We start from the raw sequence: 18,876 nt of genomic DNA, 5'->3' as shown, positions 1-18,876 counted from the left end.
CATACACTAGAACACTAGGTCAAGTCGAAATACACTAAATCTAGTGTAAAAACACTAGGAGTGGCACCACTGGTCCCGACTCCCGACTATCACAGCCCAGCGTTCCATTTTTTATTATGTGTTATTACGTCATACTTTGCCAATTTGGTTTTCGTTTGAATCTCTTTCTGTATGCTTATTATTGTACCGTTAACTCTTGATAAAGGGCACACGAAAAGTCTTCGAGTTAAAAAATTCTTTGATTTACAATGAGTGGATAACGGACCATCTACAACGGTAGGCCTATAAATTAAGGTACAAGATGTAAAATGTCAACCGACAAGTTCATCGGCAGTGCAAACATCTACGATAGAAACGAAATGCAAGTTGCAAAAATGTTGGACTTTGTAAAAAAATTGACAATTTTTTGACTTAACGCTACAATTTTGACAAAATGTTGACTTTTTAGACGCGTCAAAAATAATCGCCCCACTGATGACTAAAAAAGGTCATCACCGGCCATCAAGCTTAGCCAAAAGTCATGTTTGATGAGGTACTGACCCGTTTCGAGTCAGATTTGCAAATAAATCTCATTAGCACTTCGCACGCAGGCTACGTAAAAAGGTAGTATTTGTATCCACGATTTACGGTATGTGAGTAGTGGAAAATGCATAACAGCAAAAGCAACATCAGTTAGAGAAGATATTCGCTATACATAGCGCAATGCTTCCCAACAGTTTTGTCTTCTCGGTCACTTCTTGTTTTTAGTGCAAATTTAGCTCAACTATCCAGCAACCGCAATCTGTCTTGTGAAACTATTGACTGCTATTCGTTATTTTCGTTCCGTCCCATGTTTCCTCAAATTGATAACAACATGCCATGCATGTCTGAATTTTCTGATATATAACCCTGTCTGTTGAGGATAACAACCTCAGACCTTGTCGGATTATGAATGACAGTAATAAGTCATTTTCCATAAGTCGGCAATCGTATCCACTTTCCTAAAGTCCGCTATCCACAATTGTGTCACCAGAAGGATTTTTGTTCAAAAGCAAAATAGCTCACTAGCGGCGCTCTCGGTTTGCCAGCATTTCATGCTGTATTTAATCTATCAATAGTAGTGGTTCCCAACCTTTTTGGATGTCGGAGCCGCACTTCGAACTTCGGAGTACGCATGGATCCAGATGAAAACATTCGTGTTGGGTAGTTATAACGAAAACTTAAAGGTAGGTAGCCTACCTCTGGATCTCACCATCCAGCTAATACAAAATATGCACATAGACTTCTATAGATCCTATATCGGTTAGTTAGATAGACGCAGATTGGCATTGAAATACATACATTATACATGAAAATACATTAAAATACATACATTGAATAAACTGAAATAAATTGAAATAAACTGAAATGCATAACCAGGACCGGAGCTGCAGCACCCCACCCCGCACCAATTTGGGGGGGGCGAGCTCGAAGAGGGGCCCAAAATTATTTCGTGAATTAACATAAATTATAGGGTATGTTATATGTTTATAGAGCTTTAAACAAATTTTCTTCCCGCTTCATGAGATTTATTGTTGCTAGATGTCATGATATTAATATGGGTACCCCCCCCCCCCCCCCATAAAGCATAATTTATTGAGATAAGCATTTCGGCGACGGCCATTACCGCGTCACTACACACCAAGACGTCGACAATGACGTTTCGGCTAACATGCGAATGCGAAGTGCTGCCAAAAAGCTCGGCGGCGAGGAAAACTTGAAGTCAAAGAACCGCCTCATGTTGGCGGTAACCTATATATTATATAAGTGTCGAATTTTGCCTAGACCATAGGCGCCTCAATAGATGGCGCATAATAACCTATTCCTGGCAATCCTATACCACCTTTCAAATGCCAACCGTAGAGAAAACTTTTGCACCCCGTAAAGAAATTCCACTTTTGAGTCGTGCCGACTCGTGTGCGTCGTACGAAAGAAGTTCTTTAGGTCTGGTGCGTTGCGGCGATTCCGACAATCTTTTGACTATGTAGCAGACGGGAGGTCATGAAATAACAACGCACAACAAAGTAATTGATAACAACGGGCGCCCCCGAAGATGCATAAGTATTAATTACGGGCCCTAAATATTAGGATACATCAATGCCGTCAGTACCAACGGTAAATCTGAGAACGTGGGCTAGTAGTCAAAAATTCTACAGTAATATATGCATTTCCAATTTCATTGACCGAATTCCACCATGTATTTGATTTTTTGCGCTATACGTGCGTATATACTGCAACCACACAGCAACCACCGATATCAAGACCACGATCGTAGTGATAACATGTAGGACGGAATGAGGGCACTGGGTTTGGTTTATCACTCTATTGGGGCCAAAGACCAGCGTTTGTTTGGGGTGCTGACGAAGTGCTGTTACGGTCCTGAGCATATCATTACTACAACATCATATTATGTCGTTATGAGATAGCTCTTCATACATTCCAGCACTTAAAGGGGCACTGCACTCTAAAAATGATGTGGCCTCAAATTGTTGAAGGGCAATACGAAAAAAACTTGGCCGCAACCGTCTTCTTCAGAACGCCACCGTAATGGAGCTGCAATTTATTGAAATATTCACGTGGGTTTCACGCTCCAGCAGTCACGCAGAGATCGAACTTTATATAGTTGCCAGCCGATGTTATGAAGGAAATGTGTCGTACAAGCTAAGATGGTTTAGATACCGCGTTCAACGGAAGACGTTCAATCAGGAGATTTCTGTCAAAATCGGGCCTAGTGTATTCTATTTCTTTCGGACAGATATAGATCATGTCTAACAATGTCTTATACATAAAAAATGTTTTATACTATTATACATAAGAATAGGACGTTCTGGCGTTCTGAAGAAAATGGCTGCGGCCAATTTTTTTTTCGTTTTGCCCTTAAATTGGAGACCACATCAATTTTAGAGTGCAGTGCCCCTTTAATGCTCAAGTTTGCGAGTGATTATACGCTGAGTAAGATCGCACTTATTGCAATTTATACTTGATTATGAGCCGTTATTTTGATGTTGATAAAATTGGGTCGAAATTTACTCTCCACGTAGACGATGTATAAAGATCTATGACCAGCAAAACTCGAGATATATCCTTATTTGACGGTTATATTCATCCATGCGTTTGAAGCTGGTCTGCATGAATTCTCTTTCTCGGTTCTCAGAGGCGGCCTTGGATGGCTTCAGACATAACTAATATCCCTTATTTTATCATTCATATACACGTATACAGAAATTGACTATAACTATTCATAGAAACAAACAACAACAACAACAACTGTCGTCTATTGTAATTTGGGTCATATTTAGAGGTCATTCAGAGCCGTATAAAGGCTACCTTGGAGCCGCGGTAGGGAATCACTGATCTATTATTGCGTCATAATTGACTGTATCCAACGTAGTTACCCAAGTTTGCCGACGATTGCATGAAGAGTATCAGCTCAAACAGCTTCAGGTTTAATATACTCGCAATTTTAGTTAAACAAGTAGTTTGACGAAGTAAATACCGATCAAATGCTCTTCCTGACAATGAGAGAGTATCAAGGTTGATGTGTTATTGTATACAGCAGGCAATGTGCAATTCATCCGTAAAACGGTGGAAAGTGACAAGAAATATCACTAAACCCCGTCGGAATATTAAATCTAAATCTCGCGAAGTGAAAAAGATCACGAGAGATCCACTCACCACAAGCAAATAAGTCAGATGACGCAGGATCCCACTACAAAACTGCTACCATTATTAATCGGAAAAATACTGCATAAACGTGATCCGTGTGGAATGAACTAGAAGACGAGCTCATTCCTTCACATCAACTGAAATTCTATAACTTTGGCTGCGATATGATATCAGTTACATTATAGCTGTTTAAAGTCATCACCCGATCACAATAGAAACACATAGACAATATGTGCGACCTCTTTTGAATCGATATGACAATGCTGTGTGCTAAATATAAGTTCGCCTAGACGTGTAATATTTGTCATTTGACAGCTTCTAGTGAGATCTAATATGGACAGTGAGTTGCATTCTGCACTGCATCGTGATATAATACGTCCTGCTAATCCTTACAGTTCATAACAGGTGGTGAGTGAGAGGGCATCTGCATTATTGTGATTATTAGTAGTATTGTAAAAAGTGGTAGTGGTGCGTATCTCCCATAAGGGACTGGTGCGTCACGGTCGGGAATTACCCACTGGTATAAGTTACTTAGGAACATAATTTAGCTCTTACTATACGGGTTAAAATTAAAGGAATCTATCACACGATATCGCAAACTCGGCAACAGGGATTAACAGCTCATGCAGGACCAATTAAGAGGTTATAGTTGTGAATGAAATGTTGCGATTATGACAGGATTCGATGAGAAGTGCTTCTGCATAATCCATTCACAAATTCGGGTGAATAGACCTATATCTTGACTCTAATATTCGTGTTCAAGATGTCGGCAGTCAAGCGTTGGTAACTGTGTTACTGTTTGTTTGTTTGTTTGTTTTGGGGTATTCATGGTGTTTGTCGACTACTATGGTCATTTACACCAGGCCGATATTCTTCTTATTTTCCGTATCTGCCGACTTATAGCACGGCCCACCTCTAGGCTTTTGTAAGTCACCGCTGACGCGGATGAGGTGGAGAGGAGGAGCCTAGGTTAACCTCTAACACTTAGGTATCGGTCGTTGAGAATTTAACCAGTCTAACTACAGTAAATTCTCATTTTCAACGTCAGACTATGTTCAGCTCAAAGCTAGACTACCATCATTCATTGTCCTGCATATCAGTAGCGGTCTGGACATGGGTTTGCTCGCGTAGTCGCGGTCAAGGGCTGTAGTAGTAAAATTTCTATGTTATATGATTGAGCTAAGTTAAAATATATAATTATTCTCAAATACAGCAAATTTTACTACAACAGTGGCGATTTCCAAAACGTTTTATGATCTCGCGAGGCGGATTATTACTTATTACAGCATGCTCATTGTAAGAATGAAAATGTTCGGTATTCTCGAAATCGCTGAACACTTTTTTTTTATGATCGGTATTATATGTCATCTTATCACAGGGGCTCCCCACTTTTTTCTTCAATCTCCACTTCAGATTTATTTCGAATCTTCATCCCCCAAAACCTGAAATCTCTATATACTAGCTTTAAAAATGCTTCCTCCAATAAAGTTTGTTAAGACTTTGTTAAGTAAAAAACTTGCTCTTGATGAAAGGTAAGATGCCCAGAATTGAAAAGCACGCAATAAAATTAACAGGGCATTGAACCAGTACCGGTAACCGTAAACCTAATGTTATGACTCCGTAAATATGTATATATCCAGGCACAAGCCGACAGAAGAATGAATAGGAGAGGTTTAAAAAATTGCCAAATGAATGGGCCAGAAGAACTTCCTGGTGTTGGCGAACTTATGTGTGTGACATATATAAGCCGCCATAGGCTACACATTCGCACGCTACTATAAGAACTCGAAAATAAATGTATATATGTAGGGGTAGGTTTATTTCATTTATAATGAGTTCGGCTGTGCTATCAATTAGCAAGTTTGCGATCTCCCGCTGAATGCTTAATAGTTGTGAATATGAACTCTTAGTTGAACGAATCAAGAGAGTTCAATCACTCCATTTCGCGTACGAATGAATAACATTTAAGTCTACGAATCAAAGACAAATCAAAGATTTTGTAGAGACCCAAGTTTTTCATGAAGCTGTCCATGGTAATTACCCTATGCTATCGGTAATGCGTATTTGTTTTCATCGTCACGACTGTCTACCAGCTATTTAAACGCTAAAGGCAGTGGTTCTCAGCCGGGAGTCCGCGTAGCATTTTCAGGGGTCCGCGAAAGCTCCAATTTGCAAAATGGTTGATAACCTATTTTGTAGTTTTTTTTTTAATGTAGAGAAATCACGATGCAGTTTCTCTTCATAACTGCTAAAACTTCAGGACTCACATAAGCAGAACGGGCGTCTGCGATGAAATATTCTACTATGCAAACTCATTTTAATTGCCAAATTGCCAATAGCCTACTAATACAAACATATTGCTGCTTAGTGATGTTTTGCTGGGGTTTGGAAAAGATTTGTTGGCAAAGAACCATTTTCTCTGGTCATATACAACATAACCGATTTTCAAAATTACTTCAATAAGAGGTGCTAGATAGAAATGATTAGGCTGGACGTTATATGTTCGTTAAAATCTGTTTCTCAATTTCGGTGCCACATATGTTGCGATCATGCCTAAACGTGTCGTCGGAAGCGTTACGTGTTACTATTACACATTCGCCACCACCTTTCGTCGTGGAAATGGATTTTCGGCACTCATTCATATCAAATCAACGGTGTGAATTTACAAGACAGGACCTAGCCCGTGACGGTTCAAAAGGGATCCGCGAAGACAAAAAGGTCGAGAATCACTGGCTTAAGGGATTCTTTCGAAATTACAACAGAGGCGAGTTGGACTTACGACACGTAAAACAAGAGCACGAACGCATAGCTAGCAGAGATAGAGAGAGAATTGCGTAAAACAAAGTTATTATAGCATTAAAATACATCTCAGATTTCAGAATACAATTTTACATCGCTACAATCCTTAAGGATGCTGCGAGAGCAGGTCAAATGTCCATTTACCCCACCCATACATTGGTCATCAGACCTGCCCGCCGTAAAGGTGGAAGAAATATGTAATTTTCTAACTGGAACCATCTCAAATTTCAAACCAAGCCTATTGTTGAGGAAAGGTGACAGGACGTTACGGAAAAAATTAATTCCGCATGCTTTGAGTGAAAGTTGGAGACAGAAAAGTAGAGAAAGTGGTTCGATTTCAAGTATCGGACAAAAATATCGGTGGCGGAATACAAAACAGGGGGTTATTACATGCTCTTCGTAAGAATAAGATTCTTCGGTATTCAGGGAAACCACCGAACATTTTTTTATGATCGGCTTTCTATGCGACCTTATCACGAACATGGTGAACACATCTTATGGAATTCGGTTAAATATCTTTGGGAAGCCGCGAACAGTCAATACCATTCGTGTTCGAACGATCGCCATTCGGCAAGAGTTGCTTGTTTGGGGAAGACTTATTTCGGCAAAATGACTACCAGTTATTTCTTCCCATATAATCTTACATTGCACTTTGGAGGATGGTTACTATTAGCATTGTAATTTCCTAAGGTGGGTAATTAATTTTAAGTCAGCTTGAACGTAAGCTCAATGTATTTCTCGGTTATTGACACATTATGCAGGCCGAAACCGAGCACGGTCTCTCACGCACATGGCCCAGTGGCTTCGTGAAGTTACACTAAGCTGTATGTACAGTAGGGCTGTTCAAAAATAACTTTTTTTCCTGAATCTTGCTGGTTACTTGATTAAATCGTTAGGTTGCCTTAAAAAACGACGCACACCAAATTTGAATTCATTCCGACAAATATTCGCGGTTTACGTAGAGTTTGAAAATTTTGGATTTGCCCATAAACGCAAAAAAAAAATTTTCTCAAATTTTTTTGCCAACCCCATGAAATTGTTGGGCTGTCTTCAAAAACTATGCAAAACAAATTTGACTCAATTCCAAGCCGTAGAAGCGGAATTATTCCAGTTTTTCGGTGATAATTCTTGGATTATCCACCAATCAAGGATAATCCCAGAATTATCGAATAAAAACTGAAATAACTCCGCTTCTACGGCTTGGAATTGAGTCAAATTTGTTTTGCATAGTTTTTGAAGACAGCCCAACAATTTCATGGGGTTGGCAGAAAAATTTGAAAAAAAAAATTTTTTGCGTTTTTGGGCAAATCCAAAATTTTCAAACTCTACGTAACCCGCGAATATTTGTCGGAATGAATTCAAATTTGGTATGCGTCGCTTTTTAAGGCAACCTAACGATTTAATCAAGTAACCAGCAAGATTCAGGAAAAAAAGTTATTTTTGAACAGCCCTAATGTACAGATAAGGTGTTCAATATGGTATGGTATATGCCAAGGGTGGGCAATTATTTTCCTCCGCGGGCCAAATAAGAAGTAGAAAATACGTTGGCGGGCCGAGTGAAAATTTTTAGCTATATTCTCCAGCGTATCTTATTTTTGAATTACACCGTTAATAAATGCTACTCAGTGAATGTGTTGATGTTAGGTGATGAGAAAGTGACGGTTAATTTCTTAGAAATATCTATTTGCCATCATGATTCGAAACAATTTAAACAATATACATTTTTAACCCTTTAAACCCCTATTCACGTTCTTCTATTAAGACTCGAAAACAGTGGTTCTTTTCAGGCACGCCTTCCTTTATGATAGTGAAAAATTTCTCGCTCCCTTATCATGATATCACAAAATATTAAAACTGCAACCACAATACTAGCAATGCCAACGGATAGTTCGTGGCATGGAAGGTTGTGGCTATTGATGAGAGAATTCTGAAATATGAAAGTCGGACAATACACAGAGCAAAAACTATAAGTCGTGGGTTAAATCGCGCGAAGCGCGAAAAAAGTAGTTTAATAAACTTCGACTTCGCGCCCCCTTTCTGATGATTTCACGCCCCCCAGTATATGAGATTCACTACACTGAAACGTATATGCAATAGTAAAATGCTTATTTTCTTGGTTGCTGCCTTCCGAGCAGTGTGCAGCCTAAATTGCCTAGATGTTGAGCGAATCCTGTTAATCCTATATGAGTGGTTGATGACGAATCAAATAATAATCGCGAGAGCACTAATTGACTTGTTTTACGAATTGGGGATTTGGAAACGCATGACATAACAATTTGAAATACATGCCGTATAATGCTCAACGTGACAATGGCAACAAAGAAGGTTTGAACCGAACTATTTGGAAAGAGTGATTTCTTGTGACTTTAATTGCTACTCATACTTTGCCACATTCCCCTTATTTTGAATCTGGATTACGTAGGCAGCGTAATCGTGGCATATTATTGAACAGGCTTCAAAGTAAACGAATTTCCTGTTGAGTTGATACAGCCTATGGCGTTAGTCATTCAAAAAGCAAGTTTTATGATTTGAATTCCAAGGAGCCTTTCGCGGGCCGCACTTTGTCCAGGTCTGGTATATGCCATATGCCATATAATACCTTGGTATGCTACCGTATGGTATGTCAGTGTTGGGATGACTCGAGTCACCTTTTTCGTATTACTTGACTTGACTCGGCGTATCAGAAATGTGGATTGACTCGAGACTCGGAGCGAAATTCACGAGTCAATTTCAAGTCATCAAGTATAATCGGTGTCGATAAAAATCACCGTATCTTGCATGTGGTCGGATTGTTCGCGAAACGCTGGTGTGAATCGCTGTGAGAGCGACCAATCATTTAATGATCATGCGTTTCACTGAGCCTCCATTGTTCTCTCACAAATATATTTTTCGCGACCGAAGTGATCGAAGCTTACAACTTACGTTGTCGTAAACTAGTAGTAAAGTTATTTAATAGCAAGTTGTCCATTTCTGTTATCTGTTCTTATCTTAACCAAACCTCTTGTTTTTTGAAATTGAATTCGAATATAGTTTATATAGTCCTCAACCATTGGCGCAGGCTCGAATTGTATCATATCAAATTGTAAATGGGTAATGTATTGCATCTTATCAATTCGTTTCTCTATTATCTAATCTCTATTTTGGCTGGTAACTATACACTGAGGCTATGCAATTACTTACGTAGTTTAACAGTTCTACGTAGATGTGAGCGATACAGCGCCTTCTTGCGCGTATATTTAACTCTACATTCGTTCATCGGTTCAGAATCAATGACCTGCGACTCAATCTGTGTTTCAGACAGCTAGCAAAATTCAATGACGTAATCATGCCTTATACTTCGAAAAAGCAAGTTGACTTGAATTGTGACTTGACTCGTGAATTGACTTGGCTTGACTCGACTCGGCTTGACTGGAGTCATCTCCAAAAATCGGGTGACTTGACTTGACTCGAGTCAAAATGTGCAATGACTCGAAATGACTCGTGACCAGAAGGTAGTGACTTGATCCCAACACTGTGGTATGGTATATAGTAGGGTTACCACATTTTGGGACCAGGAAAGGAGGACACTTTTTACAAATTACTAAAGTTGGATTACCGGACTAGAAAATAACCGATTCTAGAATTTTAACGGGAAATCATGTTGTTTTGACTAAAAGAAGTAATGTCATTTTTCCAGTCCTACTTGCGAAAGACCTGCCGGAATATCCGCATAGCAGATTTCTTGTCATTTATGGCGTTTTTGAGTTGTGCATGTTCATTAGCCTGGCTGTCAAAGCTATATAAATGAGGACGAATTCTCCAAAAGCAGGACATATGTTAACCCTAGTATATGGTTATGACATGTTTACACCCAAGCTGCGGTCAATCGACAGGACATCGAAATGCGATTCACTTAGATTAAATGTAAGATTATATAGAAGTGTCACATTTATAAATATGCGCAGTCGCGAAATGATTTCAAAAGGCGCGTGCCTTCGTCATGCACCACTGTGTTCAACAACGTAGTTCGAACTCAGAAATGCCTCACCTAAATGGCAAAGATAAATAAGCAAGTCACTTCCTATATTCAGACCCATCGCAAATACTTACGAGAGCGCGTGTCGGTGTAAAATGACGTGGGCCTTGTGTTATATCATAACTATGTGTGACTATCGACCAAGCTTGAGTTATAGACAAATGCGTTGCCCTCTTCTCTGTTACTATCTCCTGCACAGAAAACAGGATGTCAGCACTCAACAGTGTTAGGGTTGCATCGATAGTTTATGTCTGGTAGCTATAGAAGGATTTACAATTACAACGAGCCTCCATCTTCGTGGCATCAATTTGCTGGTCAGTACAGCGTACAGTGCACAGTACCCGTTAAATATGGTGGCATATGCAGTATATTTGGCGACATACGTTGCGCAGGAAATTAACTTGCAATAATTTCCCATGTAATACAACGATCGGTATTGAATATATGCAGAGTTGAGCTGCCTAGAACGGTGTTCAGAGCGCTATTGTCAGTCGACAGCAACGTGCGTAGGTTGGGCGTATTTGTTAGTTATCAATCATTAACGACCGATATGCTTTGTCGTATGGATGACGATTCTATGCCAGGACGGAGGTAGAATTAGGGAGAAATCGTCGAGCTAGGTGTCACAAATCTTCACTGTATTGATACAGTAGATGACTCATGCCTTATTGCATGCAGCATGGTAGATCGCCCGCTTCCTGCAACTAGTATTCTCCAGCGGCACATCGTGACTATATTCGTCGTATCGATTTTAGGTATCACTGACTAATCTGTGCCTTACGGAATCGGTAAATCACAGAGAATTGCCGACTATTATTTCTGAATTGACAGCATATGGCGGACATACAATACTAGTCAGCTCTCCGCCGTTATATCAACAACGATCCGGTCATTTTATGCGTTAGATCTAGGCTACATACCTATAAATTCACTGATTTCAACTGAAGTTGGGTGTACCAACAAATTTGGATTTCTATATTTAGTCTGTTCTGAGCATCGAGATTTGGATATATCAACCTCATAAAATCTAAAGTCGTCGCTGTGGCATTGTGGAATTCAAGTAAGAATTTACGTATTTTTGTACAGTACATAGTCACCAAGAAACAGTGATGCATTCTATTACTATTATTACGAATTCCCGTTTGCGCATATGTTAAATTGATTCACTCTTTTAGCGGCGTTCAAGCTGATATTCCGTTTGTGACCATCATGTTTTCGCATGCATGAGATTTTCATAATTATATATGACTACTGTTTTGTTATTTAAACATTTTGCGGTGAATTTCCCTAAAATATGACCCGACCCGAGTGCTTATCGAACTATCAAACATGGTCTATCTATACATACTGTGGGGATGACTCTTGTGTACAATGGCACAATATGTGAATGTAAATAACAGCTCAGCGCGCTTTGCGCATTTGGTGCACAGTAAGCTATGGCCACAACCAGTGACTACTATATGACGAGAGTAAATACATAGAGAAGAAAAACGCAACCAAAGTGACCAAGTGTGAATTTGCCATTGTGTGTCTTAAAACGGTAGGGTATCGATGTAATATTGTTCGGGAAATTCGATTACGAATACAAACCACCGGCTTCGTTCTGGATTAGTGAAATCTACATAGACTCTACAAAATACACTTCCGGGTATTGACTATCACTTGGAAGATAATTTTCCTGTACCTTACAGTTTATTACCTATTCATATCAATGATTTCAAAGTGGAAAGTATGTTATGCTGCAAATTATACCATCACAATTGTAACGTGGCTATCTCAATGAAATTGCGTGGTTGTTCGCCAGCAAATAAGCGTCATAATTTGTTTCAATAAATTAGCAAGGAAAGAGATGATGTTCATTTTCGCCTGCACAATCGAGATGCTTCGATGACGGAGATGTGATACGACCGTAAGGTCACCTAGTCTGCACCCGAGTTGGATCAATTACAATAATTCAGTTCAATTACAATGACAACTACAATTACATTCTTGCATATTTCAATTACATTGCAATTACAATTACTCAATGCTAAAAATATCTAATTACAATTACAATTACTGTTAAACATGTAATTAATACAATTACAATTACAATTACTGTTAACATGTAATTGATGCGGTAGAGAGATGTTCTTTGACAACCGTAGCGACGTAATTAGCAACAATCTCAAGCTATTCAGTATTCATGTTTCATTCATGATACGTAGAACACCCTTTATTTAAAAAAAAAACTCGAACGTATTCGAACTATTCCTAATCAGGAGTACTGAAAACTACAAACACAGAAACATGTTTCAAGCGACTGTTAACAACCAAAAGTTTGAGCGACTAACAGCGAATAGGCTACAGGTCGATGAAATGTAATTAAACGATTAGGCTACTCAGAGCTGAGTGAGGACAATGAAATGTAATTGGTAAGGCGTCAGCGATAAGGATGATACCGATAAGATGTGTAAAATTAAAATAAATGCAGAAGAAAAGAGCCTCCTGATAACTACGCATTACAACATTTTAGTTCGCATTTACATACCGGTATTCACTTGCTCGGAAACTGTTAGATTGCATTTGATGAACATTAGGGTGCGAAAATTTCTGGCCCCAGTAAATTTGGCCAAGATTGGAGGTAAGATTGGGATAACATCTCAACAAATGCGTGTTCAAGTTTGATGAAGCCTTAATTGGAAACTTGAATTTACTTTTGCAATTGTTGCAGGAAGCCTTGGTACTGGTTAGAGATTTAAAAATAAAACTATGGCCGTGGTGTAGGAAATGGCTCAGCACAGGTTTCAGAAGAGTTTATTTGCTGTTCATTAATTTTTGATATAGTAAGATTTAGTTTTGCCCACAGGTCTCTAACTTTTTTTAGACACGTCCCCCTTATGACAGTGAAATATTTCGTGCCTCTCTTATCGTCATATCACACAATGAAACCAGAATGTTAGCAATCCTTACAGATAGATTGATGCATGGCCTTTTAGTAGGCCATGGTTGATGGTATGGAAGGTTATGACTGTTGATGAAAGAATTCTCCAATATGAAATTCGGACTGTGCGCAGAGCAATAACTATGAAATGGAGGTGAATCGCGCCAAGCGCGGAAAAAATTTCGGTTTACCGGAGCTTCGCGCCCCTTCAGATGCTTTTACGCCGCCCAAAGGGGGGCTCGCCCCCCAGTTTGAGAACCATTGGTTTAGCCTATATTGTAATTCACCAAGTTTTCTGTTGCTACTGAAGTATGGGAAACAGTTTAGCATGGCTGATTTATCTAGCACCGGCACGCATAGAACACCGATGTAAATATAGGCTAATTATTACAGGTGGCGACTGTGTACTAAGGACTTAAGGCCTTGCGGCCCCACGTCGTCATTCTGGTCTGTACCGGATTTTCACTGGTGTGACGAATAAATGATTGATTGATTGATTATTTTATGTTGTGATTGTCAGGTTTCCATAAAAATGTAATTGAGATTGTAATTGAGCAAAATTTTTATCAAATTACAATTACAATTACACAAAATTGAAATGCTGCAATTACAATTACAATTACATTTACATTAAAAAATGTAGACAAGTACATTCAGCTCAATTACAAATTACAATTGATCCAACTCTGGTCCGCACCCCCGTTTTTTCTCTTCCATGCTATCCGTGGATGCTGAGCGCCTAGCAAGATAGCCGCCGATGCTAGTTCTCGAGTCTTTGGCCTGACCCGGCGGCAGATCGAACCACGACCTACCGATCAAGAAGCCGGACGCATGGCCATTACACTGTCTCGCTCGGCAATGTATTTACCCTAACTCTATCCCAGGGCATTCTCATGTTGTAAGCATGTGCAAAAAAATATCAATCGCTCTACAGACACGCCTGTAACACGATGTTTCGTTACAGTGAAATGACGAAATTAGCTACCGCAAATACTGTTATTCTATAAAATGTTTGAAATTGTAATTCGGCCGCTGCTACTGGTTGAAATAGAGACAAGTCGAAAAAAAATGGCTTTCGAAAAAGGGACGTTTCTACGCGTATTTTTATTATATTTATGATATATTATTATATGTATGATAGCGTCTATTAAATTCTTCATAGTAACATTAGTTCGCCTTAATGTTTTTGATATTACAAAAAAAGAAATACATGAAATAATTCTTTTCAATCGCCTTGGTCGTGCATGAGTCTATGATTGAAGTCCGTATATGACAAGGTGATTTGAATTCCTTGTTCTTTTATGAAACTATCAAAATACTCTAGATACAGAGGAACTGCAAGAGTCCCTAGAAATTCGGTATTCGGTACATTGGTATTACAAATGGACACATAGATGTTAAATGTCCCGTTTATGTAGCTTTGCGTGTTGTTGCCTCGCCATGTAGCGTGGGTTATACGCGTTGAACCATTGCAATGGGTGATTATCCCATTATCTTTGGAGACTTGGCTTTGGTAAATGTATTGCTCCAAAATAATGTCTCAATGCTGTGTAACTACAGGAATTTCTATGCTAACTGCGTAAAAATTTCTTAAGCAATGTAATTCCGTGAGATACTGTGCTAGTATTAGCGATACAGTGACAGGTTCGAAATAATTAACTCGACACACGCTGAAGCATCTTGCATATTAACATTTGAGGCTATACACATAAGTATACATACAAACGTTTTTGCTCACCTAGAATTTACGTTTATCTACGCATCATTTGTCGATAGCAGCTTGTCATTCTAGAGTCCAATTAAGATGTATGCGTTATGGGCTTATGGCGTTTGATGTATATATTTGAATATACCAGAATTTGAACATACTACTGCCTAAATTCACGGATATTTCATCTCTACTAGACGCAATAATTGCTTGTAATTGTATTCGTCGGTAAAGTGTTTTACTACATACTCGTGATATTGTACGTATGAAGTCTGTAATGAGAAAATCCCCAGAGGAGTAATCGAATTCTACAAGAAACGTGAAATGTGAGATTTATATCAAATTTAATTGGGGTAAATTGGCGCAAGCTATCATGAAGATTTATTTATAATATTATAGTTGCAGACAATACATTGTCGATAGAAATTGTATATACGAAATATCGTTCGATTAGTGCAGTAGCTGATATTTCGAAATTCGAGCTAGCATAGCAGACCAGCTGTTTGTCGTGCCTATGTCTGAGTTATGTTCAATTATTAATTCTTTGAAAGCAACGAGTGGTTGGCTTCTATCTTTGTTGTAATTGTGGACACATTGTGTCATCGACCATCGGTCAATTAGGCTTTGTATAAACGGAGAAACGCACATTATACAACTATACATCTATTCAATAAATCATTGTGGATTCAACGTCACGGCTCTTCATCCAAGCTACTGCTGTTATTGTACAAGGCAAAACTTTCCGGGTATAAAGTGTCGGCAAATGATCCATTTATAAACAATAAATACGCGTCTAGGAGGTTGTTGGTAGTGCGACCCATTTATCAGTGTTACTTTCTCCATGTCCTACATGCAAGATTTCGCATCTATTCTGGCATGAAGTCTGTTTTTATCAAGTCACTGGACGACATGATTCGACGGAGTAGAGCTATGTTTGCTATATATATATAACTATCTATCGAATATGTAGACAGATATAAGATACAACATATTCTCTTTGTACATCCTATGGCTGTTGAGATATGAGTCTCCGTAGGAAAAGTCTATAAAGACGCGAATTAGCGGAGATAACAAGTTATGACACGTAGGTGCAACAGTGCAACATCCTATACATAAGCCGTTCGCATGCTGGTAACTCCATCAATTTACCGAGCATAGTTCAGAAGTACGAATACCTTTTGAGTAGCAGTATTATTCACGGCGATGTTGAGCTCGGTGTTGAATAGCACAGCATGCCAGCTTGCATTTCCGTCATTTCCGCTGCTTGAAAGATAGACTGACCAATTTTGGTGGGTCCAGAGAAGCGCTATTCTCTAGCTCTATATAAATATGTGTAGGCTTAAATATGTATGAGGGTTGTTATAATCATATCGGTCTCAGCAAAGTAGCATATCACAGGTTATCGAAACAAGGTAACACAAATCGACAGTGTTGATTTGTTGGCATTTTGTCCAGCTGTGCGTGCGTAGCATTGCGCGTAAGGTAACGATCAGCATCGTAAATCATGATGATAGTGACCAATCAGCTGGATGACTGCCAGTCTAGTCATCGTTAACAGAATGCTGTGGTGTTTTTCCCTTCAGCATCATACCAACAATCTTCCCACAACAGGTAGCGTGCAGCGGACTTGCAAGCTTTCTGAATGTGGTTGTTACCGTAGAAGTGCGGGGAGCCTGCGTCATTTATGTTATTGAGGCCAGCTGGTAGTTTGCTGTTGAGCGCTGTTTGTTTATGCCTTACAGAGGAAATTCATCAAGGTGCTATCTGTTTAACTTAACGTAACGGTGCTAATACTGATACACCAAAGCATTATATAATTGGAGCGCGCAAGGAGACTGAGCTACACAGACGTAACACCGATGGCGACTGAAGCTTTAAGAATCAACGCGAGGGCCGCTTCTCTACAGAGTCCTAGGCCGTTCAGTGTGGCAATGTCGCCCAGTCGTAGGGTGTCCCCGAAAGCGGGCGAGCCTCTGTGTGCAGGTCGCAACGGAAGAATCGTGTCGACGTATTCTAGGTCCCCGTCTCGTAGTCCTTGCAATACTTTGAAAGGGCGGTGAGTTATGTTTAGTTGTTTACCTCTTGCGCGAGATTTCGCTTCACCTGCAGACTATACAAGCGGTTAAGGCGAGCTTCAAGAGTCTAACTGATGCTTGCAAATGGTATGGCAAACCGATTTGCAAACTCACCACCCGTGATTCTCTTTATTAGACCTAGACCGACTGTGAGGCGGACTTCGACGACTAGATATAGTTCTAGTTGTCTGATTAAACTAATTAGAGCGAAATGCCGGTAATCTAATTTGTAAATTGCTGTTTGCTCTGATTCTGATTCTAATCTAATTTCTGGTTTCTCTGTAAATGCCAGAGGTGGTCAAAGTAGTCATGAAAGCTACTCAAGTAGAAGTAGAAGTAGCGATTAGAAAATCTACTCAAGTACGAGTAGAAGTACTACCTAAAACTACTTGAAGTAGAAGTAGAATTGGCCGACTTTAAATCTACTCAAGTAAGTAAGTAGTTGTGAAAACGATCCTAATTCGTTCACATGGACAGTCAAAAGTGGGCGAATTTAACAATGCGAAAGGTGTCGAGCTCGATTCATATTGATGCATACCAGTAGGTATCCAATTTTCGACAGCATACGCATTCGTCCGCATCATGGGATGAAAATAAGAGTATTGATATGTAAATGCGATACTAATTCTCTGCTTTCTCAAACAGCACGTTTTAGAAAATCTCATGGTATGGCGCCCTCCCCCATATTATAAGGCCCGTAGTTTAGTCGAAGAGCAATACGAAGAAGTTGTACGGTGTAAACAATTTACGCGATTTGTAAACGTTAATAAAAAATATGATTGACCGTAAAAATGCCTTATTGTGTAGCTTTATTTCCGGAAATTAAAGGCATTACTACACTTGCTTTTATACTTCAACATGTATGTTATCCAGACAAAGGAACAGATATTAATATGAACTCAAAGTATATGATACTGGGAATTGAAAGTGAAATATAAATACTACTTCTAAAAGCGGAACATGCATTTCATGTCTTTAGTCCAGAAAGTTTCAAAGGTGGTATGATAAAACAGCTCTAAAACTAAAAAAAAGTCGGAGTCCACTTTTCCAGATTAGGACACGCCATGGACAATGGACATGCTAGATTTCGATATGATAAGTAAATGCTAGATTGCGAAACATCAGTTTCAAACGTTGTGATGAGCCATATATACTGTGATGGAATATGGTCCGTGGACATATGAGCATGCGACATTACAGCATGCGACGCTTTGGCATGCGACAATTTGGCATGCGACACATGAGCATGTGGGTTAAATTACGGGTTAGGGGTAGGTTAGGTTACGTTTATGGTTGGGTTAGGGTTAGGGTTTAGGTTAGGTTAGGCTAGGTTAGGTTAGGTTAGGCTATGTTTCGGGTTAGGGTAAGTTTTTGGGTTATACAGTCTCATGCTGAAGTGACGCATGCTGATGTGTTCCATGCTGAACTGTCGTTTTCCAATGTGTCGCATGCTCATATGTCGGGCAACCATGGAATATATCACATAGGCGAAGGGCGACAATGTGGTGTGAACGGAACCACGCCAACCCGCTACCTAAATTATATTTACCGATACTTTCGCGAAATCATACTGGTTACTCCGTATCCACTGCGCGCCAAGCGCGACGAAAATTCTAGGCTTTACTAAACTTTTGTGAAAATTAAATGTTGTTACTCCGTGAAAACATCCCCG

The 18,876-nt window shown here is 39.4% G+C and overlaps 1 protein-coding gene and 1 long non-coding RNA gene across 2 annotated transcripts in view; both read left to right on the top strand.

Annotated features, from left to right (window-relative positions):
• The first annotated feature begins 3,752 nt into the window (after positions 1–3,752).
• LOC145457475 (uncharacterized) overlaps positions 3,753–18,876 on the top strand; it is an 86,165-nt gene continuing 71,041 nt past the window's right edge. Inside the window, exon 1 of the long non-coding RNA XR_013920888.1 lies at positions 3,753–4,609. This is a non-coding gene — a long non-coding RNA (uncharacterized LOC145457475). The remainder of the gene's footprint in view (positions 4,610–18,876) is intronic.
• LOC145457247 (uncharacterized) overlaps positions 15,589–18,876 on the top strand; it is a 36,034-nt gene continuing 32,746 nt past the window's right edge. Inside the window, exon 1 of the mRNA XM_080335436.1 lies at positions 15,589–17,185. Coding sequence (XP_080191562.1) covers positions 16,989–17,185 — 197 coding nt within the window. The 5' untranslated portion in view covers positions 15,589–16,988. The remainder of the gene's footprint in view (positions 17,186–18,876) is intronic.

Source organism: Botryllus schlosseri, chromosome 2, assembly GCF_051294905.1.
Source record: "Botryllus schlosseri isolate E-star chromosome 2, Bs_hap1, whole genome shotgun sequence".
Classification (NCBI taxonomy): Eukaryota; Metazoa; Chordata; class Ascidiacea; order Stolidobranchia; family Styelidae; genus Botryllus; species Botryllus schlosseri.
This window is presented reverse-complemented; position numbering and strand designations above follow the sequence as displayed.